Source organism: Coregonus lavaretus (genome assembly GCF_964263955.1).
Source record: "Coregonus lavaretus genome assembly, chromosome: 32".
NCBI classification, from domain to species: Eukaryota; Metazoa; Chordata; class Actinopteri; order Salmoniformes; family Salmonidae; genus Coregonus; species Coregonus lavaretus.
The window spans coordinates 29096244-29124202 of NC_140019.1; the positions used below are offsets into that span (position 1 = coordinate 29096244).

Consider the following 27959-nt stretch of genomic DNA (forward strand, 5'->3'; position numbering starts at 1 on the left):
GCAATCCGCAGTTGAAACAATAACAAAGCTTAACTTACAGTTGTTCAACATGCAAACTGGATTAGACGGCACTTCATGAGTGTTACCAGATGTGGAAGATTTTACAATGGAGTTTAAATGTGTGAAAATATGATGGTGAGTACTAGAATTACGCATACGCAAAGTGTGAAGTGTAACATGCGTCATGTGTTTTGAATTTCACATGTAATAATGTCCTGCAACATATCTTCCAATATAATCAAAAACAAATGTTCAGTCAATAAGTGAGGAAAGAGTCCCACACACGCCAATTGTTCACCATTTGAAAGGAATTTAATCTCTTCCAATACTGACAACAGGGCATAAGCAAAACTAGAAATCACTTAAATGGGGAAAGTAGTTAGGAGCACAGACGGATCTGTGTAGTAAAAAACAAAATAACATAGAAAAAAAAACACAGGGAGAAGACAAACGCATCCTTTACATTCATAGAATGGATACTTCCATGTTCAAGTCCAGTAACAGGAAGAGGCTTCTGGATACGGAAACAATGAGCAAAAACATAACAAATTGTGAAAGCACTTGTGAGACTATACCCAGGTTAATAGCTCTATAAAAATCTATATGAATGATATCTATATGGATCTATAGGTCAAAGAAATATAAAACCTTTGAACGTGATGTAGGAACGGCAAATCCTTGGAGTGACCAACAAAGACAGAAGTCGATTTGTCAGTGACAAAGAATTTCCAGTAACCTCTCCTAGGATTAAAGTCAATGAGCCTCTCCACATAAGACCTATGATTGGTCTCTAATGCTCTGTTTCATGAGGTATTATTAGCTAACATCTTTAAATGACCAGTGCAATCTAAAACATATGGGCCCATGGTGAAGGGTCTATAATACTGTATAGAAATGGAAAGCACCATGAGCTAAATCCAGGTTAGGTGAATGTTTGGTGAACCACCACTGCTAGACCATACTGTCATACCATCCCCAAATATTGCTATCCAACACATCCACAGGCTTGAATAGAGGGGTGGGGTTCAAACTAATACTTGAAAATATGTACCGGTATGTATTATGTGAAGTGTTGCTAAAAACAAAGAAGCATTCAAAAGTCAAATAATATGTCAACAGCGCTGTGAATATTCTAATACCTGGGCTTGGGGAAAGCCGGTATTTGTTTATCGCTTGGTCCTTTTGGAAGGGGGCTCCTCAGATTTTTGTCCACCTCTGGTACGCACTGCTGGGGGGCTAGCTTCACGTTTACGCCCCACTGCCTTGGCTGGCACAGAGACCTGTCCTCTCGTCCCACTGGAGGGTAATAACAGGTAAGCAAGAGTATGCAGTAACACACATATAGAACGACATATTGACAGTATATTAGAGGGTCATGTCAAGAAACATGTAAATCCTGTAATGTAAAGACAATTGTAAGAGGTCTCTTATAAAACTAGTTTGCTAGATCCTATATAGCATTTCAGCAAATAATCATACCGTTTATACAAATTAACAAGGATACACACAGTACCAATTTTTTTTTTTTTTTTTTTTTTTTGTGTGTCATTTAACAGACGCTCTTATCCAGAGCAATCCGGAGCAATTAGGGTTAAGTGCCTTGCTCAAGGGCACATCGACAGATTTTTCACCTAGTCGGCTCGGGGATTAGAACCAGCGACCTTTCGGTTACTGGCACAATGCTCTTAACCACTAAGCTACCTGTCCAAGAGATGAGCATAGCCTGTCACACACGTAAGCATATACACACACACAAAAACCTACCGTGTGTTTGCTGTGTTCTCCTCTTCACCCCGAGCTCGGGTGGAAGGTTTCCTTGGTTTGTTCCTGGAGAAAATACAAATGGAAAGCAAGACCAAAATCATTGAGTGCACTGCCTTCTTGCAACTTCAGTGCCAGACACCCCAACAAGATAGATGGACAGAATTTGATTCCTTTTCCATTATTATTTAATTATGAATGTTTCAGAAGATGGTTAAGGGCAATGCAACACCAGTTGCCTTTTTATTTGCGGTGGTTAGATGAAACGGATACACTCCCACTGTTGTCAATACTGTATGCAACATATCATGTATGAAAGGTATTATGTAGTTCAATGACTAGTTACTTTGAGATGATTTAGACATTACATTTAAAGTATGCTAACTGAGGGACATTGACTTCCTTATGTTGTGGAAAAATACAAAAATATGCTAATATTAGTAGTTGTTGGCAGTAGCTAGTTTAACAAAACCCAAGTGTGGATTGCAGTCTCTCCTTGTCCAATGAATATATACATTTGTAATTTGTCTGAACTAACCTTTAAGCACTAAGTCAGCCGTGTTCTAGAATCTACTCGTCGAACATCTCATTCCAAAATCATGGACATTAATATGGAGTTGGTCCCCCCTTTGCAGCCTCCACTCTTCTGGGAAGGCTTTCCACTAGATGTTGGAACCTTGCTGCGGGGACTTGCTTCCATTTAGCCACATGAGCATTAGTGAGGTTGGGCACTCATGTTGTGCGATAAGGCCTGGCTAGAAGTCGGCGTTCCAATTCATCCCAAAGGTGTTCGATGGGGTTGAGGTCAGGGCGCTGTGCAGGCCAGTCAAGTTCTTCCACACCGATCTCGACAAACCATTTCTGTATGGACCTCGCTTTGTGCACGGGGGCATTGTCATGCTGAAACAGGAAAAGGCCTTCCCCAAACTGTTGCCACAAAGTTGGAAGCACAGAATCATCTAGAATGTCGTTATAGTGTTAAGATTTCCCTTCACTGGAACTAAAGAGCCTGAACCATAAAAAATAGCCCCAGACCATTATTCCTCCTCCACCCTACTTTACAGTTGCCACTATTAATTGGGGCAGGCTTTACACCACTCCAGCCGATGCTTGGCATTGCGCATGGTGATCTTAGGCATGAAGCTCCCGTCAAACAGTTATTGTGCTAACGTTGCTTCCAGAGGCAGTTTGGAACTTGGTAGAGAGTGTTGCAACCGAGGACAATTATTTTTATGCGCTGCGCGCTTCAGCACTCAGCGGTCCTATTCTGTGAGCTTGTGTGGCCTACCACTTCGCGGCTGAGCCGTTGTTGCTCCAATAACAGCACTTACAGTTGACTGGAACAGCTCTAGCAGGGCAGAAATTTGACGAACTGACTTGTTGGAAAGGTGGCATCCTATGACGGTGCCACGTTGAAAGTCACTGAGCTCTTCAATACGGGCAATTCTACTGTCAATGTTTGTCTATGGAGATTGCATGGCTGTGTGCTCGATTTTATGCACCTGTCAGCAACGGGTGTGGCTGAAATAGCCGAATCCACTAATTTGAAGGGGTGTCTACATACTTTTGGCCACATAGTGTATATCATGCACTGCATGTCATGTGACATGTCGTTACCTCTCAGCCTCAAGGCGAACAGCAGCTCGAGTCGCAGTTCTGGTTTTGGGAGTCTCTTTCTCCTCATCTTCCTCTTTTTGTTCGCTCTCTTTCTTGTCTGGCTTTTTGTCGGTCTTCTCAGATACGGTATTTTCTGTTTACAACGAAAAAGTGTGCATGGTCACACGGTAGTCAAAAAGCACGGTGGTGTTAATAGATGCAACAACGTTGCAACCGCTCTCATTTCTAACCCAGTTTAACCTGCTCCTATGAGAGTAAACTGTAATGAATACATACATGTATGAGTTCAGAGTTCTCCAACAGCCATTGATAAATGTTTTGTCAAGTTACAAAATGAATTTCCATGGAGATGGGCATAACAATACTGCATCATATCCTCCTAACTACCCAGACCCCCTGAGTCATACCTGGTTCTTCTGACGTTGATGTTGCTCCCTTCGAGGGCCTTCCCCTACGAGCAGGTTTCTTCTGAGGCCTGTCTTGGTCCTCCTCATCCTGGTAGAGTCCCATCGGGGGAAGAAAATCAATTCAAACACCATTTTGGTTAGTTTGAGACTGATCAAAACCATTCAAAGATTAGGTATAATATTATTATTTTTATATATTCTTTTAAGGGGGTAGATCAGCTTTATTTTTTCAGATAGATTGTAACTTCCAATGTAATTGTCTGCATCACTTCCAATCCCCCATATGTTTTTTTTATCTCGCAAATATATACAGTGGGGAGAACAAGTATTTGATACACTGCCGATTTTGCAGGTTTTCCTACTTACAAAGCATGTAGAGGTCTGTAATTTTAAAAAATCCAGAAAATCACATTGTATGATTTTTAAGTAATTCATTTGCATTTTATTGCATGACATAAGTATTTGATACATCAGAAAAGCAGAACTTAATATTTGGTACAGAAACCTTTGTTTGCAATTACAGAGATCATACGTTTCCTGTAGGTCTTGACCAGGTTTGCACACACTGCAGCAGGGATTTAGGCCCACTCCTCCATACAGACCTTCTCCAGATCCTTCAGGTTTCGGGGCTGTCGCTGGGCAATACGGACTTTCAGCTCCCTCCAAAGATGTTTTATTGGGTTCAGGTCTGGAGACTGGCTAGACCACTCCAGGACCTTGATATGCTTCTTACGGAGCCACTCCTTAGTTGCCCTGGCTGTGTGTTTCGGGTCGTTGTCATGCTGGAAGACCCAGCCACGACCCATCTTCAATGCTCTTACTGAGGGAAGGAGGTTGTTGGCCAAGATCTCGCGATACATGGCCCCATCCATCCTCCCCTCAATATGGTGCAGTCGTCCTGTCCCCTTTGCAGAAAAGCATCCCCAAATAATTATGTTTCCACCTCCATGCTTCACGGTTGGGATGGTGTTCTTGGGGTTGTACTCATCCTTCTTCTTCCTCCAAACACGGCGAGTGGAGTTTAGACCAAAAAGCTCTATTTTTGTCTCATCAGACCACATGACCTTCTCCCATTCCTCCTCTGGATCATCCAGATGGTCATTGGCAAACTTCAGACGGGCCTGGACATGCGCTGGCTTGAGCAGGGGGACCTTGCGTGCGCTGCAGGATTTTAATCCATGACGGCGTAGTGTGTTACTAATGGTTTTCTTTGAGACTGTGGTCCCAGCTCTCTTCAGGTCATTGACTAGGTCCTGCCGTGTAGTTCTGGGCTGATCCCTCACCTTCCTCATGATCATTGATGCCCCACGAGGTGAGATCTTGCATGGAGCCCCAGACCGAGGGTGATTGACCGTCATCTTGAACTTCTTCCATTTTCTAATAATTGCGCCAACAGTTGTTGCCTTCTCACCAAGCTGCTTCCCTATTGTCCTGTAGCCCATCCCAGCCTTGTGCAGGTCTACAATTTTATCCCTGATGTCCTTACACAGCTCTCTGGTCTTGTCCATTGTGGAGAGGTTGGAGTCTGTTTGATTGAGTGTGTGGACAGGTGTATTTTATAGAGGTAACGAGTTCAAACAGGTGCAGTTAATACAGGTAATGAGTGGAGAACAGGAGGGCTTCTTAAAGAAAAACTAACAGGTCTGTGAGAGACGGAATTCTTACTGGTTGGTAGGTGATCAAATACTTATGTCATGCAATAAAACGCAAATTAATTATTTAAAAATCATACAATGTGATTTTCTGGATTTTTGTTTTAGATTCCGTCTCTCACAGTTGAAGTGTACCTATGATAAAAATTACAGACCTCTACATGCTTTTTAAGTAGGAAAACCTGCAAAATCGGCAGTGTATCAAATACTTGTTCTCCCCACTGTGTGTGTGTGTGTGTGTGTGTATATACAGTGGGGAAAAAAAGTATTTAGTCAGCCAGCAATTGTGCAAGTTCTCCCACTTAAAAAGATGAGAGAGGCCTGTAATTTTCATCATAGGTACACGTCAACTATGACAGACAAATTGAGGAAAAAAAATCCAGAAAATCACATTGTAGGATTTTTTATGAATTTATTTGCAAATCATGGTGGAAAATAAGTATTTGGTCACCTACAAACAAGCAAGATTTCTGGCTCTCACAGACCTGTAACTTCTTCTTTAAGAGGCTCCTCTGTCCTCCACTCGTTACCTGTATTAATGGCACCTGTTTGTACTTGTTATCAGTATAAAAGACACCTGTCCACAACCTCAAACAGTCACACTCCAAACTCCACTATGGTCAAGACCAAAGAGCTGTCAACGGACACCAGAAACAAAATTGTAGACCTGCACCAGGCTGGGAAGACTGAATCTGCAATAGGTAAGCAGCTTGGTTTGAAGAAATCAACTGTGGGAGCAATTATTAGGAAATGGAAGACATACAAGACCACTGATAATCTCCCTCGATCTGGGGCTCCACGCAAGATCTCACCCCGTGGGGTCAAAAGGATCACAAGAACGGTGAGCAAAAATCCCAGAACCACACAGGGGGACCTAGTGAATGACCTGCAGAGAGCTGGGACCAAAGTAACAAAGCCTACCATCAGTAACACACTACGCCGTCAGGGACTCAAATCCTGCAGTGTCAGACGTGTCCCCCTGCTTAAGTCAGTACATGTCCAGGCCCGTCTGAAGTTTGCTAGAGTGCATTTGAATGATCCAGAAGAGGATTGGGAGAATGTCATATGGTCAGATGAAACCAAAATAGAACTTTTTGGTAAAAACTCAACTCGTCGTGTTTGGAGGACAAAGAATGCTGAGTTGCATCCAAAGAACACCATACCTACTGTGAAGCATGGGGGTGGAAACATCATGCTTTGGGGCTGTTTTTCTGCAAAGGGACCAGGATGACTGATCCGTGTAAAGGAAAGAATGAATGGGGCCATGTATCGTGAGATTTTGAGTGAAAACCTCCTACCATCAGCAAGGGCATTGAAGATGAAACGTGGCTGGGTCTTTCAGCATGACAATGATCCCAAACACACCGCCCGGGCAACGAAGGAGTGGCTTCGTAAGAAGCATTTCAAGGTCCTGGAGTGGCCTAGCCAGTCTCCAGATCTCAACCCCATAGAAAATCTTTGGAGGGAGTTGAAAGTCTGTGTTGCCCAGCGACAGCCCCAAAACATCACTGCTCTAGAGGAGATCTGCATGGAGGAATGGGCCAAAATACCAGCAACAGTGTGTGAAAACCTTGTGAAGACTTACAGAAAACGTTTGACCTGTGTCATTGCCAACAAAGGGTATATAACAAAGTATTGAGAAACTTTTGTTATTGACCAAATACTTATTTTCCACCATAATTTGCAAATAAATTCATTAAAAATCCTACAATGTGATTTTCTGGAATTTTTTTTCTCATTTTGTCTGTTATAGTTGACGTGTACCTATGATGAAAATTACAGGCCTCTCTCATCTTTTTAAGTGGGAGAACTTGCACAATTGGTGGCTGACTAAATACTTTTTTTCCCCACTGTATATATATATATATATATATATATATAGATATATAGATATATATATATTATGTATATTAGTATTCTATGTATATTAGTATTTATCTAAAATCAGTTTGACTGTGCATGTTCTCTACGTACCTCATCTGTTTTGTTATCACTGGAGCCCTGTTTTCTCCCCTCCTGGTCATCACACCGGCTCACTGAAAAAGAGAAGAAGAAAGGGAGAGAGAAGAAGTTGAAAAAAATGACATGGCATGAGTTAATGGACCACAGTGTGTGGAAGTAAACGCATTGCATCTCTTCTCACCGCTATCCTCTCCAGGTTGTTTCTCCTCTTGTTCCTTCAGGTCACTTTCCTGGCTCTCCATCTCATCAGGCTGGGTCTCCTCCTCCTCCTCCTCCTCCTCCTCCTCCTCCTCAGGCTGGTTCTCCTCCTCCTCCTCCTCCTCCTCAGGCTGGGTCTCCTCCTCCTCCTCCTCCTCAGGCTGGGTCTCCTCCTCCTCCATCTCCTCAGGCTGGGTCTCCTCCTCATCCTCCTCCTCAGGCTGGGTCTCCTCCTCCTCCTCCTCCTCAGGCTGGGTCTCCTTCTCCTCCTCCTCCTCAGGCTGGGTCTCCTTCTCCTCCTCCTCAGGCTGGGTCTCCTTCTCCTCCTCCTCAGGCTGGGTCTCCTTCTCCTCCTCCTCAGGCTGGGTCTCCTCCTCCTCCTCAGGCCTGGTCTCCTCCTCCTCCTCAGGCCTGGTCTCCTCCTCCTCCTCAGGCCTGGTCTCCTCCACCTCCTCAGGCCGGGTCTCCTCCACCTCCTCAGGCTGGGTCTCCTCCACCTCCTCAGGCTGGGTCTCCTCCACCTCCTCAGGCTGGGTCTCCTCCACCGCCTCAGGCTGGGTCTCCTCCACCTCCTCAGGCTGGGTCTCCTCCATCTCCTCAGGCTGGGTCTCCTCCACCTCCTCAGGCTGGCTCCCCTTCAACAGAATCAAAGCTCACTTTAAAAACACACACCTCTCTGTCAATGGGAGGACAAATTGCTAGTGAAAGACAAACGGTTCCATTTTATTCTCAGGGGCCTTCCTCTAGCCAGCTCCTCTGTGTTCATAGATCTAAAATGGACTGGATAAGTGTAAGCAATAAGGTGATGGCTGCACCTAGCCCTCCAATAAGCTACATGGAGCATTTCCCATATAACTCATGTATCCAGCCCTTCCAGATATGAGGTCTGCAGGGGTAGAGACTGGGGATCAAAGAGGAACCAGGCCATGGCTCAGTAAACCTTGTAGGTCAATGAAGCAAAATGGCCTCACCTCCCCTGATTCCTCAGGCCTCTTCCTCTTCACTGCAGGTTTGCCTAAGAGAAAGAGACCGTTACTGTAACAAATGCCAGACCAAGCTTTCCTGAGTTCTGTATTAACTCCCCTCCGTGCACTTAGAAAGTGCATTGACAATGATAGCTTTTCATAGTTGTTGACAGACAATCACTTTTAACATCCAATCATGCATCATAAAAGTATTTGGATCTTGCATTAAGATTATATTGTGGATTGAATAAAGTAAAAAATAAAAATAAAAAAAAGAGTTTGAAACTCACGAGAATCAGTGGTCTCCTTGGAATCAGAGCTTTCTGCATCTTCTTTAGTCTCTGGCTTGGAGATTGGAGGTTTAGCTGGTCTTCCCCGTCGACTGCCTCTCTTCTGCTCACTCTTCTCCTCCTGGTCTTTTTGAAGAGGGGGATGAATCTGATACAACAACCAAAAAACAAACAGAGCCCTTATCTGAATTACTGAGTCAATCAGCTGTTAACAAGTGATCTGTGTGGCCATATAGATAGTTGATGTTGACCTGCTCCCCTCATGTTTCAATCACTCTGAATGGGACCGCCCCCCCTGCTGAATGAGACCGCCCCCCCCTGCTGAATGAGACCGCCCCACCTGCTGAATGAGACCGCCCCACCTGCTGAATGAGACCGCCCCACCTGCTGAATGGATGAAGGTCTATGCCAAACTTTAATCAAACTGATCATGTCTACTGAACTTACCTCCCGTTTCTCCTTTTCCGCTGATGTCTCTCCTGCTCTCTCTTCCTCTTCTTTCTCCTGGTTTCCTGTGTAGGGAAGTAATACGTTTATTTGGTGTGAAATGTGTTGATAATGACTAAGAATGTAACAATGGAATAATTGAGGGGCACACAGGAAGAAGATGATGAACTTGGCATGCATCTTAGTTATCACCCATCTCACTATCAGAAACGAGAGATTGGAGGTACTAAATAGGCCTAGCACAGAGTGGGACTATGGAAGCATTTAGCTGTTGAATTTCCAAATGGCTGTGGTGGAACCTCTTACCTGTGGTGGAGTCTTTGGCCTGGGCACCTGACCGTCTGCCTCTGCGAGGCGGGGTCTCCTCCACTTTCTCAGGCTGTATAGAGAACAACATCCAACATGGTTACCTCACAGCCTCAACTCACATACCTCATCAACATACAATCCACACAGGTAGAAGGGGCGTGAGCAGTGAAGGATGATATAACCTCTTTAAGTTCCTCCTCATCCGCCGAGGTTTTAGATGAGCGTCCTCTGCGTGGCGTTCTGGATTCTGTGGCCTTTTCTCCCTCATTGTCCTACAATAGCAAACCATATGAGCAAGGATATTAGGGCAATATAACATTACATAATGCATGCACTTATTCAGATAACTGCCAAAATAAATTAAACACCAACATAAAGTGTCTTAATAGGGCGTTGGACCATCAGAACAGCTTCAATACACCTTGGCATATATTCTACAAGTGTCTGGAACTCTATTGGAGGGATGCAACACCGTTCCTCCACAAGAAATTCCATCATTTGGTGTTTTGTTGATGGTGGTAGAAAATGCTGTCTCAGGCGCCGCTCTAGGATCTCCCATAAGTGTTCAATTGGGTTGAGATCTGGTGACTGAGATGGCCATGGCATATGGTTTACATCGTTTTCATGCTCATCAAACCATTCAGTGACCGCTCGTGCCCTGTGGATGGGGGCATTGTCATCCTATGGGGGCATAGCCATGGTGGCCAAAATAATGGCCTGCCCAGCATTTTTATACATGACCCTAAGCATGATGCAGTGTTAATTCCTTAATTAACTCAGGAACCACACCTGTGTGGAAGCACCTGCTTTCAATATACTTTATATCCCTCATTTACTCAAGTGTTTCCATTGTTTTAGCAGTGACCCATAGGCAGTGGCATTTTTACTACCAAATGCAAGTACTGATAGGTACTTACTTTACTCACGTCCACAGACAGCTTGGACTGCTGCTCTCGACTGTCCTTTTCATTTTTCTCCGTACCTGATAAATTGCAGATAGGACACAAGATTTACAAACTCTGATGGACTTCACAATCTGAGATGATGAGAAGCTGGCCAAATGTCACGTGAACGAGTTATAAAAGAATACCAAAACATTAATTATATTCATTCTTCAGTTGTTAACACCGATTTATCTAAATGAATGTACCGGAGTCTTTGGCTGTGGTAGCTTTCTGACCGGACAGCCTTCCTTTGCGGATTACTCTTCCCTCCATTTTGTCCTCCTGAACAAGGAACAAGGTTCCAAACAAATTCAGAGCATGTATTTTTCCTAAATAAAGATTATGTGCTGCCATAAGATAAAATGTTACACTCGGTCATAGAGGGCAGATAATTACCATTTCAGACAGGTCGGATTCTTTCTCGTCCTCTTGTCTGTCTGACTTGGATGCATTGCCTGCAACAAACAATCAACATCAAAGCTGTTCCTCAGACATATAAACAGAAAGAGAGACGACACAAAAAAGTGAAGGAAAAAAAACAAACAAGTAAAGATCAAAGAAGAACAGCATGACACAAAAACAGCTGTAGAAATAAAGCTCAGAGACTCACTGGCTTGTTTGACCAGCTTTGACTGCCGACCACGTCGAGTCTCCCTTGGTTTTTCAGGTGTGTCAGACTTCACCTGAAATACACATATACAGGTCAACAGAGGAAAGCAGTAAGTTACTTAAGTGTTCACAAAATGAAACCAGAAAAGACCATGGTGCTCTTGCAAAACATGTGTGCTAAACTGCCAAGAGTGAGTACTTACCGACTCAGGGGCTCCCCTTTCCTGTTGTGCTTCAGTCTGGTCTTTATCTGAGAGTGGAAGGAGGAGAGATCACCTTTTAAACAGTCTTTTGAGGACTGGAGTTACACAAAGTCAAAACTATATGCAACGGGGTTATGAAAGTGCATTGGCATTCAGGTCTAAAATCTATACATAAGCTTGGATATTAAAAGCACTTGTTTTTTTGTTTTTTACAGTTGGTTTGGTTGTGGGGGTTGGAACTGTTAGCAAAACACAGTCAGTCCCCCTTCTATACCAAATTAGGTTAAATGAGGTACCACCCTGCATCCCACCGCTTGCTTGCTTCTGAAGCTAAGCAGGGTCAGTCCTGGTTGGTCCCTGGATGGACCAGATGCTGCTGGAAGTAGTGTTGGAGGGCCAGTAGGGGGCACTCTTTCCTCTGGTCTAAGGAGATCCCAATACCCCAGGGCAGTGAATGGGACATTGCCCTGCGTAGGGTGCCGTCTTTCGGATGGGAAGTGTCCTGACTCTGTGGTCATAAAAAATTCCATGGCACTTATTGTAAGACCCCAGTGTTAACCCCAGTGTCATGGCTAAATTCCCAACCTGGTCCAATTCCATCATGGCCACCTAATCATCCCCCTCATTGGCATATATCACTCTCCACCTGATAGCTGATGTGTGGTGAGCGTTCTGGCACAAACATGGTCGCTGTGGGTGCTACACATTGGTGGTGGATGAGGTGAGTTTCCCCCTACTATGTAAAGCACTTTGAGCATCTCAGTTGGTAGAAAAGCACTATATATATCCAATCAATTATTATTATCATATTTCTATAAGAAGAATATACACTGAGTGTACAAAACATTATGAACACCTTCCTAATATTGAGTTGCACCCCCTTTGGCCCTCAGAAGAGCCTCAATTCATCGGGGCATGGACTCTACAAGGTGTTGAAAGCATTCCACAGGGATACTGACCCATGTTGACTCCAATGCTTCCCACAGTTGTGTCAAGTTGGCTGGATGTCCTTTGGGTGGTGGACCATTCTTGATATACACGGGAAACTGTTGAGCGTGAAAAACCCAGCAGCGTTGCAGTTCTTCACACACTCAAACCGGTGCGCCTGGCCCCTACTACCATACCCTGTTCAAAGGCACTTAAATCTTTTGTCTTGCCCATCCATCCTCTGAATGGCACACATACACAATCCATGTCTCAATTGTCTCAAGGCTTAACAATCCTTATTTGACCTGTCTCCTCCCCTTCATCTACACTGATTGAAGTGGATTTAACAAGTGACATCAATAAGGGATCATAGCTTTCACCTGGATTCACCTGATCAGTTAATGTCATGGAAAGAGCAAGATAATGTTTTGTCAAAGAATATTAAGGACCGGTATTTGAATACTATTGCAGTTGTGCATGACTTACTAATGTTATCAATGTCCGTCTTGACCTGACACTCATGTTCCATGGCCAGCAGTTCTGTTTTCTCAGGCTGAGTCTCATCTAAGCAAAAACATAGATTAGCAAATTTAGACACAAAAAAAACTAACAGAGAGCACAAACTTTATTTTTTGGGAGGAACTGAAAAACCCCCAAAATGCAGGAAAATCTGGAAACTTAGCAGTGCATTCGGAAAGTATTCAGACCACATCCCTTTTTCCTCATTTTGTTACGTTACAGACTTATTCTAAAATTGATTAAATTAATGTTTTTCCTCATCAATCTACACACAATATGAACTGCCTGAAATTTGCTGGACCCAGGAAGAGTAGCTGCTGCCTTGGCAGCAGCTAATGGGGATCCATAATAAATAGAAATACAAATACCCCATAATGACAAAGCGAAAACTGCTATTTCAACATTTTTGCAAATTTATAAAAAATTAAAAACAGAAATGCCTTCTTTACATAAGTATACAGACCCTTTGCTATGAGACTCAAAATTCAGCTCAGATGCATCCTGTTTCCATTGATCATCCTTGAGACGTTTCCACCTGTGGTAAATTCAATTGACTGGACATGATTTGGAAAGGCACACACCTGTCTATATAAGGTCCCATGGTTGACAGTGCATGTCAGAGCAAAAACCAAGCCATGAGGTCAAAGGAATTGTCCGTAGAGCTCTGAGACAGGATTGTGTCAAGGCACAGATCTGGGAAAGGGTACCAAAACATTTCTGCAGCATTGAAGGTCCCCAAGAACACAGTGGCCTCCATCGCTCTTAAATGGAAGAAGTTTGGAACCACCAAGACTCTTTCTAGAGCTGGCCGCCCGGCCAAACTGAGCAATAGGGGGAGAAGGGTCTTGGTCAGGGAGGTGACCAAGTCACTCTGACAGAGCTTCAGCTTACTCTGTGGAGATGAGGGGAGAACCTTCCAGAAGGACAACCATCTCTGCAGCACTCCACCAATCAGTCCTTTATGGTAGAGTGGCCAGACGGAAGCCACTCCTCAGTAAAAGGCACGTGACAGCCCGCTTGGAGTTTGCCAAAAGGCACCTAAAGGACTCTCAGACCACGAGAAACAAGATTCTCTGGTCTGATGAAACCAAGATTGAACTCTTTAGCCTGAATGCCAAGCGTCACGTCTGGAGGAAACCTGGCACCATCCCTACGGTGAAGCATGGTGGTGGCTGCATCATGTTGTTGGGATGTTTTTCAGCTGCAGGGACTGGGACACTAGTCAGGATCGAGGGAAAGATGAACGGAGCAAAGTACAGAGAGATCCTTGATGAAAACCTGCTCCAGAGCGCTCAGGACCTCAGACTGGAGCGGTTCAACTTCCAACAGAACAACGACCTTAAGCACAGTGGCTTTGGGACAAGTCTCTGAATGTCCTTGAGTGGCCCAGCCAGAGCCCGGACTTGAACCCGATCAAACATCTCTGGAAAGACCTGAAAATAGCTGTGCAGCGACGCTCCCCATCCAACCTGACAGAGCTTGAGAGGATCTGCAGAGAAGAATGGGAGAACCTCCCCAAATATTTACATTTACATTAGTCATTTAGCAGACGCTCTTATCCAGAGCGACTTACAGTTAGTGAGTGCATACATTTTTCATACTGGCCCCCCGTGGGAATCGAACCCACAACCCTGGCATTGCAAGCGCCATGCTCTACCAACTGAGCTACAGGTGTGCCAAGCTTGTAGCGTCATACCCAAGAAGACTCGAGGCTGTAATCGCTGCCAAACGTGCTTCAACAAAGTACTGAGTAAAGGGTCTGAATACTTAAGTATATGTGATATAAGTTATTTTTATTTGTAATACATTTGGAGAAATTTCTAAAAACCTGTTTTTTCTTCGTCATTATGGGGTATTGTGTGTAGATTGATGACGGAAAACAACAATTTAATCAATTTTAGAATAAGGCTGTAATGTAACAAAATGTGGAAAAAGTCAAGGGGTCTGAATACATTCCGAATGCACTCTACCTTGTTTGTCGAATGATGGTCCCAATACAGGCTCTTGCTTAGGAACAACAGCATGGCCTGGGTTTTCCTCATCTATGTCAACAGTAGCTTTTTTTTCCTTTGAAAGAGTTGGAACAAAGTTAGATGCTCTCAAAGTCTGAGTAACATTTAACTGATATTTATATTATAGAACTAGAATGAAATAGAAACACCATTCTCACCTGTGACATCCCTTCAACTAATGTCCATGTTGACACCTCCGTATCTTTCACCTCTGTGCCAGGAACATCTGTGGCGAGAACATCTGTGGCGAGAACATCTGTGGAGAGAACATGGACTGTAATGTAACTAACAATAAGTACTCCAAAAACTCTCCATTGGCTTGTGATACTAAAAGAAGAACTGACCAGATAACTGTTTTCACAAGACACATTACCTTGGCTCCTTGAATGTTCATCCATTTTCTCTGATGACGAGGCAGTAGCTGTTAGGTCACTTTCGTCCATTTCCAGAACATGCTCAGAATCTTCCTGATCTTTTGCAACAGGTGTAGTAGTTTCCTTCTGCTGCAGAGCAGGTGTGGTCACCTCTGTGGCTTCTTGTGCAGCTGGAGTGACTAAGCTAGGAGATAGTATACTCTCAGGGTCCATGGAGAGCAGGGTCAGAGCTGCCTCTTTCATCTTTATGTCCGCTTCTTGGAAGGAGAGCTCTGGGCAGGCGTCTCGCTGCATGGTCCCAGTGATGTCACTTCCTTGGCCTAGTCTTGCATCTGCTGAGGTACAGATGTCCATCAAAGTCAGAAGAGCATCTGCCCCAGTTGTCAAAGGACGTGGTTCCACCTCCCTGAGTGGCATTTCACTGTCATCATCCTCCAGTTCAGGGGTGACGTCACTCAAAGCATCATAGGTAACAGAGGCAGAGGTGGTAATGGTGGCATCGGTGGCATCCCAGTCTGTGCTTGTGTCTTTGGATTGAGGGCCTTTCTTCAGAGGAGGTTCTGTAATATCTGGAACAGGTGAGGAGATTGAGGAGGTTGAGGACCTTGATGACTTATCTGATTTTTCATCTGCTTTACGTCCTTTTCTCTCATCCTGGGTCTCTTTCTTCTTCTCTGGGTTTTGAACCTTTTTCTCAACCATTTCCTTCCCACTCTTGCCTTCCGTTTTTTCTGGTGGGTTTTCCTCAGTGTCCTTCCTTTGCTCCTTCACGCTTCCCTCTCTTTTTCTTTCCTTTGAGGCGTCAGGTCTACTGCCGGATGTGCCACCTTTGTTTTTGACCTCCAAACCTTGAGCTTTCTTATCCTCCCTTGACTTGGATCTGGACTTTTCCATGACCTTTACCTTCATTCCAGGCTCTGTCTCCCTGGACTTTCTGGAATCTTTGTCAGTTTCAGAGCTGGACTTACTTGGTTTCTGGTTTTCCTGAGTAACATGTTCTGTTCTGGGTTTCTCCTTCTCACTGTCGGGCTTAGACTTGGGTTTTTCTACATGCTTGTCCTCTGTGTGGCTCTTTGACCTCTTGAGGACTTCTTTGGGGTGTTTATCCTTTTTCTTGATGGTTTCTGATCCAGGCTCCATGTCAGACCTTTCCTCAGAAGAGCCGGTGGAATCCGGGCGGAGTAACTGCCTGGGGTCACTTTTTACTGGAATCTTCTCTCCTTTAGTCTTTTCCCTCTCCTTATCTTTCTCCCTTTCCTTCTCATTTTCCCTGTTCTTTTCCTTCTCAACTTTGGCAGCTTCAACTGATAGAACCTTCCCCTTCTTGGTTGTGGCTTCCCTGCTAGCCCCCTCGTCAGAGGCACCTCCTTCTGACACAGACGCCCTACCTTCCCTGGCATTCACTGACACTTTCTTGTCACCTTTGACCTTGGACTTTCTCTCCCCTTTGTCATCAGAGGATACTTCAATGTGGGCCCCTTCATTCTGCTCAGGTTCATCTGTGAGGGATTCACCTCCTACTCTCTTCTCCAACTTTTGCTTAAGCTTGGTGCGCTCGTCCGACAGGCTACACTCTTTCTCTTTGCGCTCTTTAGGGTTTAACTCCTTGCGGGAAAGCCGGTCAAACTTTCCAGCAGGTCGCTGCTTGAGTGGCGACTCAGACCCCTGCTCCAAGTCCAGGATAAAGGAATGTGTCCGGCTTTTGTCTGTCAGCTTTCTAGGTTCTCCAGATTCCTCAGAAGTGCTAACACTCTTCCTCCTGTGCCTCTCTTCTGATGCTGCAGACTCAGAGACTTTTGTGATTGACTTGGGCTGCAAGCTCTTTGAGGAAATACCCTTTGCTTCCTGTTTGTGAGGTAGCAGAGCAATACATTAGCATACAATTCTAAAATAAGTTATTTATTTAATTCAATAAACAACATTTAATTCATTAAACCAATGGCCAAGGTGAGCATACAGTCACGTTTGGATTTTCATTCAACACTTACTTCCTTTTTGTTGAACTCTCCTGCTGCATCTCCCTTTCTCTTGCCTGTAACATCTCCCTCGTTCCTGAAAAATGTAAATGACTTTAGTGACATGGCCATGTATCCAGTAACTCACAAACTCAAGCATCCACAGGTCCACACAATTACAAACACACACACACCGTGAGTCCCACTTCCTCTTCCTACTGAGGGCCATCTTCTTCTCAAGAACCTTCTTTTCCTTGAGAGCCTCTTTGGCCCTGGGATCCTGAGCTTCCAGGCTGAGGGAAGAGGTCTGCCGCCTTCTCTCTGTACAGGGAGTTAACATCACAGAGTGAATGGACCATTACCGCACCCTCAGCATTTAAAAAAACATACAGCACCAGTCAAAAGTTTGGACACACCTACTCATTCAAGGGTTTTTCTTTATTTTTTTACTATTTTCTACATTGTAGAATAATAGTGAAGACATCAAAACTATGAAATAACATATGGAATTATGTAGTAACCAAAAAAGTGTTAAACAAATCAAAATATATTTTATATTTGAGATTCTTCAAAGTAGCCACCCTTTGCCTTGATGACAGCTTTGCACACTCTTGGCATTCTCTCAACCAGCTTCATGAGGTAGTCACCTGGAATGCATTTCAATTAACAGGTGTGCCTTCTTAAAAGTTAATTTGTGGAATTACTTTCCTTCTTAATGCGTTTGAGCCAATCAGTTGTGTTGTGACAAGGTAGGGGGGTATACAGAAGATAGCCCTATTTGGTAAAAGACCAAGTCCATATTATGGCAAGAACAGCTCAAATAAGCAAAGAGAAACGACAGTCCATCATTACTTTAAGACATGAAGGTCAGTCAATATGGAACATTTCAAGAACTTTGAAAGTTTCTTCAAGTGCAGTCGCAAAAACCATCAAGCGCTATGATGAAACTGGCCTTATGAGGACCGCAACAGGAATGGAAGACCCAGAGTTACCTCTGTTGCAGAGGATAAGTTCATTAGAGTTACCAGCCTCAGAAATTGCAGCCCAAATAAATGCTTCACAGAGTTCAAGTAACAGACACATCTCAACATCAACTATTCAGAGGAGACTGCGTGAATCAGGCCTTCATTGTCGAATTGCTGCAAAGAAACCACTACTAAAGAACACCAATAAGAAGAAAAGACCTGCTTGGGCCAAGAAACACAAGCAATGGACATTAGACCGGTGGAAATGTGTCCTTTGGTCTGGAGTCCAAATTTGAGATTTTTGGTTCCAAACGCTGTGTCTTTGTGAGACACGGTGTGGGTGAACAGATGATCTTTGTCTGTGTATTTCCCACCGTTAAACATGGAGAAGGTGTTATGGTGTGAGGGTGCTTTGCTGGTGTCACTGTCTGTGATTTATTTAGAATTCAAGGCACACTTAACCAGCATGGCTACCACAGCATTCTGCAGCGATATGCCATCCCATCTGGTTTGGGCTTAGTGGGACTATCATTTCTTTTTCATCAGGACAATGACCCAACACACCTCCAGGCTGTGTAAGGGCTATTTTACGAAGAAGGAGGGTGATAGAGTGCTGCATCAGATGACCTGGCCTCCACAATCCCTCGACCTCAACCAAATAGAAATGGTTTGGGATGAGTCGGACCGCAGAGTGAAGGAAAAGCAGCCAACAAGTGCTCAGCATATGTGGGAACTCCTTCAAGATTGTTGGAAAAGCATTCCAGGTGAAGCTGGTTGAGAGAATGCCAAGAGTGTGCAAAGCTGTCATCAATGCAAAGGGTGGCTATTTGAAGAATCTCAAATATAACATATATTCTGATTTGTTTAACACTTTTTTGGTTACTACATGATTCCATGTGTTATTTCATAGTTTTTCTACAATGTAGGAAATAGTAAAAATAAAGAAAAACCCTGGAATGAGTAGGTGTGTCCAAACTTTTGACTGGTACTGTATATATCTTGATTAATTAGCTTTGTTGTAAAATGAAAGGTAAAATACACAGCATTTCAAACAGTCAGCAATAATCTAATTATTCAGGGTTTGTGAAATTAAACCTAGGCTAAATATAAGCCTTCCACAACCATAAGACCCACTAATAATTTAATCATTATATCTAAATAGTTTAACCTGCTTTTTTTTGTTGCAATAATCACTGATCTGGCTTTCAAGTCTGTCTATGAAAATGCCTTTTTTGTTACAAATTTAACCAGAACAATGCATAATGCACATTCACTAATAATAACTAACTTCTTGTAGCAGGTATTATGGAAAATTAACACAGGTCTCAAACAATCTCTCAAGCACAAGCCCAAATGCTAGGGAGTAGCCAGCTAATCTTAATATTTCAAGTTTAGCCAGCATGGATCTACAGTATTTGCTAGCTAACAAGGTAGAACAGTTTAACTGTCATGAACACACCCTTCTGTCCGTCTCCAACTGTTTGAACAGCATGCTAGCCTGTCCACTTTGTTCAGATGTTGAAATCAAGTGGCCTACCTTAATTCTCAGAATGAGAATGAGTTGCCAATTCCTTATATAATTGTGTTTTATGCGTAATGCACATTTACAAAACACAGACTAGAAAGTTGGTATCAAAGTCTGTGGGAGGGGCTTGGTGTGTGGGGGAGGGGCTTGGTGTGTGTAAATGGGAAGGTGCACAGTCACAGCAGAAGGAGCGAAGGAGACGAGACCAAAAGACACCATGAGAACAAGCGGACATAAACGATCATAAAAACGAAAAATATAAATACATTTGATTCTTGCTATCGTTCAGGCATTTGAAATATCGTGAAAAAACCTACATTCGAATTAATCCAATTAATTGTTTTATATCGCCCAGCCCTAATGACATGTCATATACACATATGGTCAGTGACTGATCAAGGGAAGAGGGTTATACAACTGCATTAAAAATCACAGCAAATATCATGGGTTGGCTTGAGGGAGGGAATTCACGAGAGCTGCACTAAATGATAACATTGACACAGAAACCATTAGATCTCATAAGCTGCCCACACACATGCAGCTTCACATGGCACAGTCTAGTTTTCAGGTTCCACTTATTTCTCTCCTTAGGTTTTTATCCTCACTTCTCCCAGGAAACATGGTAGGAGAAGGCCACTGGGCTCTCCTCAGCTCTCCCTCCTCAGCTCTCCCTCCTCAGCTCTCCCTCCTCAGCTCTCTCTCCTCAGCTCTCTCTCTCTCCCCTCAGCTCTCTCTCCCCTCAGCTCTCTCTCTCCTCCGCTCTCTCTCTCCTCCGCTCTCTCTCTCCTCCGCTCTCTCTCTCCTCCGCTCTCTCTCCTCAGCTCTCTCTCCTCAGCTCTCTCTCCTCAGCTCTCTCTCCTCAGCGCCGCAGCAAAGCCACAACACAAACAGCAGCGGCAATATCGGGCCCCAGCTGCCGACATGTCTGCTCAGCAGCGTATTTATTTAAACCTGCCGCTAGCCCTGGCGGTCCGACGCAGGCCTCGCCGGGGGCCTCCCCGGCTTGTTTGAGAATCCATTCACACCTGAGCATTAAATTACTGACACTAATGTTACTAGTAATGCTTGGACCGGCTCCCATTTTTGGGGAACCCATAAACCTACAGGAGCCGGGAAATGTGGACGGGTTCGAGAAAAAAATTAAGATCTTAGCTGTGGGACCAATGTGATACAGGGGGATAAGCATGAACCTGTCTGTCCTCTGGTTTGTTTTCATATTCCTCACATATTTGTGCCTGAGAGATTTTTTGAGATCTGTGTGTAAGATATGATAAGTGATATCACAAGGTATTATTCTAATGTACTGTATGTGCAGGTATTTGCTGTATGTATGTCCATTGTCAGCGACTGAGATAGAGCATAGATAGAGCATAAGGGTATACAACATTGTACACATGAATCATTCATTTTAAAGCACACTACTCTATTCTCTTCCTCCCTAGGCTGACAGTAAAACAGAGGACACTGTCCCTCAGGGAGTTAGAGAGAGGTGGGGGAGGGACATTGTTTGACTGTTACCCTGGTTGCTAAGGAGTCTTTTGAACTTGAGAGGTGTGGAGGCATGAACACCTGTGTGGCCCCCCTCTCAAAACCGGTGGGATACCTTTCACCTTGTCTCACTCTGCAGCACTCACCGAGCGGACGAGAAGAAAATAAGAGGGTGCAGAGAAAGGAAAGTATCTAAGAGATGTCTCCTCGGCTGTCACTCGGGTCGGGGGTCAGAGGTCGGCATGGAGGGGGTATGTCAGGTGTTAAGTGGGGCAGACAGCCCTGTGGAGGGCTTGTTAAATGCCTACCTGGCGACCTGCTAACCTGCAGCCAGGTGGGAGCACAAAGCACACAGGGTTTACCCACCCATAGATGTTGTTATTTCTATATGACTGTTTTCGTTCTATTACAGTCGAAAATACTTTTCTTAGAGCGTGTGACTTTTCTTAGTGTGTGATTTTTCTTAGAGTGTGTGACTTTTTGTCTGTGTTTTTGAAAGAGAGAGAATAAGTGAGAGAGAGATAGAGGTGAAGAAACAATATAGAAAGAGGGAGCAAATAATATGATTCCACTGTAGCCTACTAATAAGAAGAAGAGAATTGCTTGGGCCAAGAAACACGAGCAATGGACATTAGACCGGTGGAAATGTGTCCTTTGGTCTGATGAGTCCAAATTTGAGATTTTTGGTTCCAACCGCTGTGTCTTTGTGAGACGCAGAGTAGATGAACGGATGATCTCCACATGTGTGGTTCCCACCGTGAAGCACGGAGGAGGAGGTGTGATGGTGCTTTGCTGGTGACACTGTAGGTGATTTATTTAGAATTCAAGGCCCACTTAACCAGCATGGCTACCACAGCATTCTGCAGTGATACGCCATCCCATCTGGTTTGCGCTTAGTGGGACTATCATTTGTTTTTCAACAGGACAATGACCCAACATACAGTGAGGGAAAAAAGTATTTGATCCCATGCTGATTTTGTACGTTTGCCCACTGACAAAGAAATGATCAGTCTATAATTTTAATGGTAGGTTTATTTGAACAGTGAGAGACAGAATTACAACAAAAAAATCCAGAAAAACGCATGTAAAAAATGTTATAAATTGATTTGCATTTTAATGAGGGAAATAAGTATTTGACCCCCTCTCAATCAGAAAGATTTCTGGCTCCCAGGTGTCTTTTATAGAGGTAACGAGCTGAGATTTGGAGCACACTCTTAAAGGGAGTGCTCCTAATCTCAGCTTGTTACCTCTATAAAAGACACCTGTCCACAGAAGCAATCAATCAATCAGATTCCAAACTCTCCACCATGGCCAAGACCAAAAAGCTCTCCAAGGATGTCAGGGACAAGATTGTAGACCTAAACAAGGCTGGAATGGGCTACCAGACCATCGCCAAGCAGCTTGGTGAGAAGGTGACAAAAGTTGGTGCGATTATTCGCAAATGGAAGAAACACAAAAGAACTGTCAATCTCCCTCGGCCTGGGGCTCCATGCAAGATCTCACCTCGTGGAGTTGCAATGATCATGAGAACGGTGAGGAATCAGCCCAGAACTACACAGGAGGATCTTGTCCATGATCTCAAGGCAGCTGGGACCATAGTCACCAAGAAAACAATTGGTAACACACTACGCCGTGAAGGACTGAAATCCTGCAGCGCCCGCAAGGTGCCCCTGCTCAAGAAAGCACATATACATGCCCGTCTGAAGTTTGCCAATGAACATCTGAATGATTCAGAGGAGAACTGGGTGAAAGTGTTGTGGTCAGATGAGACCAAAATCGAGCTCTTTGGCATCAACTCAACTCGCCGTGTTTGGAGGAGGAGGAATGCTGCCTATGACCCCAAGAACACCATCCCCACCGTCAAACATGGAGGTGGAAACATTATGCTTTGGGGGTGTTTTTCTGCTAAGGGGCCAGGACAACTTCACCGCATCAAAGGGACGATGGACAGGACCATGGACTGTCAAATCTTGGGTGAGAACCTCCTTCCCTCAGCCAGGGCATTGAAAATGGGTCGTGGATGGGTATTCCAGCATGACAATGACCCAAAACACACGGCCAAGGCAACAAAGGAGTGGCTCAAGAAGAAGCACATTAAGGTCCTGGAGTGGCCTAGCCAGTCTCCAGACCTTAATCCCATAGAAAATCTGAAGCTGAAGGTTCGAGTTGCCAAACGTCAGCCTCGAAACCTTAATGACTTGGAGAAGATCTGCAAAGAGTAGTGGGACAAAATCCCTCCTGAGATGTGTGCAAACCTGGTGGCCAACTATAAGAAACGTCTGACCTCTGTGATTGCCAACAAGGGTTTTGCCACCAAGTACTAAGTCATGTTTTGCAGAGGGGTCAAATACTTATTTCCCTCATTAAAATGCTAATCAATTTATAACATTTTTGACATGCGTTTTTTAAAATTCTGTCTCTCACTGTTCAAATAAACCTACCATTAAAATTATAGACTGATCATTTCTTTGTCAGTGGGCAAACGTACAAAATCAGCAGGGGATCAAATACTTTTTTCCCCTCACTGTACCTCCAGGCTGTGTAAGGGCTATTTGACCAAGAAGGAGAGTGATGGAGTGCTACATCAGATGTCCTGGCCTCCACATTCACCCAACCTCAACCCAATTGAGATGTTTGGGATGAGTTGGACCGCAGTGAAGGAAAAGCAGACAACAAGTGCTCAACATATGTGGGAACTCCTTCAAGACTGTTGGAAAAGCATTCCAGGTGAAGCTGGTTGAGAGAATGCCAAGAGTGTGCAAAGCTGTCATATATTTTGATTTGTTTAACACTTTTTTGGTTACTACATGATTCCACATGTGTTATTTCATAGTTTTGATGTCTTCACTATTATTCTACAATTTAGAAAATAGTACAAATAAAGAAAAACCCTTGAATGAGTAGGTGTGTCCAAACTTTTGACTGGTACTGTAAGTCAAATGAATCAGGTATAAAAAGGTTGACACACTAATTAGTCTGCCAGGGAAAAGCACATTGTGGAATATATTGATGTTACAAGTACCCTGGTCTTCTAGTTGAGCTGACTTCTGTCTACGCTTCTCCTCCATGCGTTCCCTGTTCTGCTGTCTCTTGAAAAGCCTCTCCTCCTTGTCCTTGGCCTGAGAGAATAGAGGTAAGGAGGGAGTTTGAACAAGTTTGATTAAACCCAGCCACAAAAACACTTTGTCAACAACTTTTGTATTTTCAGTATGCAGGCATTTATTTTCCATAAATATCAGCCTGATCCTGTCACTTACCGCTGACCGCCGACGCTGCTCCACGGTGACCTCATCATCAGAGTCGCTATAGTAACGGGAGTAGAGGAAGGGCTTGTGGACGTAGGCCTGTCGACGAGGCTTGCGCTCTGTGCTCTCCTCATTGTCTTCGTCTCTATTGGTCTTCTTCTTCTCAGACTTTTCATCTTGAGATCACACAGAATAAAAACGAATTACTGACGAGGAAATATTGGCTTCAATATTGTCCTCTAATAGCTTCGGTTTTCACTTGATATTTGAAATTGTTTTCAATTATTTGTATCTCTAAATAAATGCTTCTTACTGAGAAATAATACATGAACACAAACAGACCTTCAGATGAGACCTCGCCGTCCTCCGTAGAATCTGACGGTGGCTGCTCATCATCGCTGTCCTCCTCGAATGACGACAGGTCACTGGTGTGGACAGAGCTCACAGTGATGTCACTGAGGCCATCAAGGTCAGAGTCCTCCAGAGAATATTCTGATGAGGAAAAACACGCAAAATAAATTGGTAAACGGTACCTAAAACCCTGAGGCTTTAATGACTAAAAACCTGAGGCTTTAATGACTAAAACCCTGAGGCTTTAATGACTAAAACCCTGAGGCTTTAATGACTAAAACCCTGAGGCTTTAATAACTAAAACCCTGAGGCTTTAATGAATAAAACCATGAGGCTTTAATGAATAAAACCATGAGGCTTTAATAACTAAAACCCTGAGGCTTTCAATCCCTACTTAGTGATTCGACATTGTCATAGTGTAGTGATGATTTTCATCAAATTCATAAACCTAAACATTCAAGACAAGCCTTAGATCTCACCTTCTTTTAACCTCTCTCTGGCCTTCTGATTGATATGTTGTTTCTCATTGGGGGACTGAAGTGGATCAACATCCTTGTTCTGCACCTCCTCTTTGAGCTTTCCTATGGTCTTCCCCTCCTTTCTCTCTTCTGCCTCCTCTTGAGTCCCAATCTCTTCCTCATCACCCTTCATCCCCTCTCTCTCAGAGTCCATCTGCTCCTGTACATCCTCTGTTTTGTTCTCCATAGCCTGGACCTCTGACACAAGCTTTGATTCCTCATCTTTCTCCGGCGTCTTCCTGTCCTGGTCCTCTTCTCCCTCCTCCACCAGACTCATGTCCTGCTCTCCCCCTTCAGCCTCCTGCATCGACTCCTCTGGGTCTTGGTCCCTCTCAGAGCCCCCCTTGAGGACCTTCTCTCCACTGGAGCTGGCCCGGGAGCTGGCCTCCTGGTTCAGGGTGGTGATGGTATCCAGGATGGACATGGCATCTCTGGCCATTGAAGTAGCAGGGGCAGATGAAGGAGCTGGGAATCCAACATTTCCATTGAGTCATACAGACGAATGTTAAGTCAGACAATAATGCAAAAGCACACCATTATCAGTCACAATCCCATTTACGAACAAACACATGAATGGGGGAAGTCAAAGAAGGCAGTAGAATATATAGTGCTCTGCAAATTTAAAGACATTCTTCCTGGAATTGGACAAGACAATAATAGACCGATTTTTTTTCCTCCTAAGGACCTGCTAGAAGCATCCAACTGTATTTTACCTTGCACTGGCAGGTCAAAGTCTTGTTTCTCCTCCACAGGAGCAGGCGGGACAGGGGCTTCATCCATATAGCTGCCGGGGGACATGAATTCACGGACCACCCTCTCCACCTGGGGCCTGAAGGTGTGATGGATTTTGGGATCCACCACCTGAGCAACTATCCTGTCAACTCCCTGCTCCAGCATCCCAGACCTGCCACGAGATCAGAAGAGGATTCGGTTCATATACTCAAAAGCGGATGCACTGTCTCTTTTGATGTTCTAACATGACATATGATTTAAAAAGTGCTAGTAAGTGACTGACTAAAGAGAGATAAAGGGTTGCACATTCACAGCCCCTGTGAAAATAAGCAACCTGGCCTCAGACCGTTTCGTATTATTTTTTATGTAAATCCAAGACACTATAATAATATAATAAATAATTGGTCATTTAGCAGACGCTCTTATCCAGAGCGACTTACAGGAGCAATTAGGGTTAAGTGCCTTGCTCAAGGGCACATCGACAGATTTTTCACCTAGTCGGCTCGGGGATTAGAACCAGCGACCTTTCGGTTACTGGCACAACGCTCTTAACCACTAAGCTACCTGCCGCCCAATATGATATGTTACATTTCGTATGGTATGTATTCATTTGTGGATGTCCATCACCCATTTCGTATGATATGTTACGAATTACAATTTTGTTTATATGTTTATACAAATTTTCTAAATGTATGATATGTTACGAATTCTAACCTAACGGTAGCTAGCTCGCTAACGTTAGCTAGGTTAGGGTTAAGGTCAGAGATAAGTTTAGGAGTTAGCTAAAATGGTTATAATAATAATAATAATAATAATATGCCATTTAGCAGACGCTTTTATCCAAAGTGACTTAGTCATGTGCGCATACATTTTTACATATGGTTATTATGGTTAGGGTTAGCTAAAAGGGTTGAGGTTAGGGGAAGTGTTAGTTAACATGCTAAGTAGTTGCAAAGTACTAAAAAGTAGTAAGTTGAAAGTTGAAAAGCTGCTAATTAGCTAAAATGCTAAAGTTGCCCGTGATGAGATTCAAACTCTCAATCTTTGGGTTGCTAGATGTAAGCGTTATATGCCCACCAATCCACCCTACTTTCGTTTTTGCCTTAAGTAAACATGTCTTATGTAACCATACCAAACGTAACATATCATATCCTAAATTGAGTTTCTCGTATTTCGTTCGGAATAATACGAAATCCTCTGAGACCAGGTTGAAATAAGATGAAAGGTACATTTTTTCTAAGTACACATGCATAACCAAAACTTGTACTTTCTGTATAGGGCCATATGTGAACTGTCACGAATTACTTACTGAAGCACCAATTGTCGGATGTTGTTTCTCAACTGATTCTTGTTCAAGTGAGGACTCCATGTGTGGTTAGAGAGGTGATTGGACACAAAGTTGTCCACTCGTTGTCTTAAATTCAGGTATGCAGGCTAAAAATAGTGAATAACGTTAGCTAGTTAACAAACATTTAATCACAGCCATGTTTGCAATTTATTGGTTATGCGTGCACAAAATCCTGGCTGCACAACAAATTGTGGTAGGTCTGATCCAGAGCGCAACGTCTCGCGACCTGGAACAGAGGTACGATTCTGGTAGCAACTCGCGAAGGCAAAAGCTTTCGGACAATATTACTAATGCTTAGCTACTGTATCATGGCTAATTTTAGTTTACTTGCTGGCTAGCTACTTGTTCCTGTTTCATTCACCATTCATAACGGTCGTTACCTTTGTATCCACGTCTGCCAAGCAGTCCCTTCTAAACTGATCGAAAAGACCTTGCGTTTTCAAATGATTGACGATCATAGAGACCAACTGCGGGTCTCCAGGGGGTAAACCTGCCATCTGTTACTATACACTTTTGTTTTTAAAATCCAAAATAAAATAAATGTAATTAAACCACCACAAAGTCGCTTGCTAACTCCTTAGATTCTCCGTATTTTGATTTAGAACTAACGCATTTGACTCGGAAGTTGAACGATAT

At 43.8% G+C, this 27959-nt stretch overlaps 1 protein-coding gene across 1 annotated transcript; it reads right to left on the reverse strand.

Moving 5' to 3' along the window:
* Positions 1–288: 288 nt before the first annotated feature.
* On the reverse strand, positions 289–27959 carry bod1l1 (biorientation of chromosomes in cell division 1-like 1). The gene is made up of 29 exons (XM_084149851.1): positions 27704–27959; positions 27285–27409; positions 25957–26147; positions 25205–25708; positions 24717–24866; positions 24387–24550; positions 24152–24248; positions 17346–17472; positions 17185–17248; positions 15196–17041; positions 14981–15078; positions 14781–14877; positions 12778–12855; positions 11365–11411; positions 11163–11235; positions 10949–11007; positions 10759–10834; positions 10526–10590; positions 9791–9880; positions 9606–9678; positions 9300–9364; positions 8853–9000; positions 8569–8612; positions 7581–8232; positions 7412–7473; positions 3786–3873; positions 3379–3511; positions 1765–1827; positions 289–1296 (listed from the first exon to the last, which is right to left on the reverse strand). The coding sequence occupies exons 1-29, from the start codon at positions 27818–27820 to the stop codon at positions 1167–1169; spliced, it is 5526 nt and encodes a 1841-aa protein (XP_084005977.1). The 5' UTR covers positions 27821–27959; the 3' UTR covers positions 289–1166.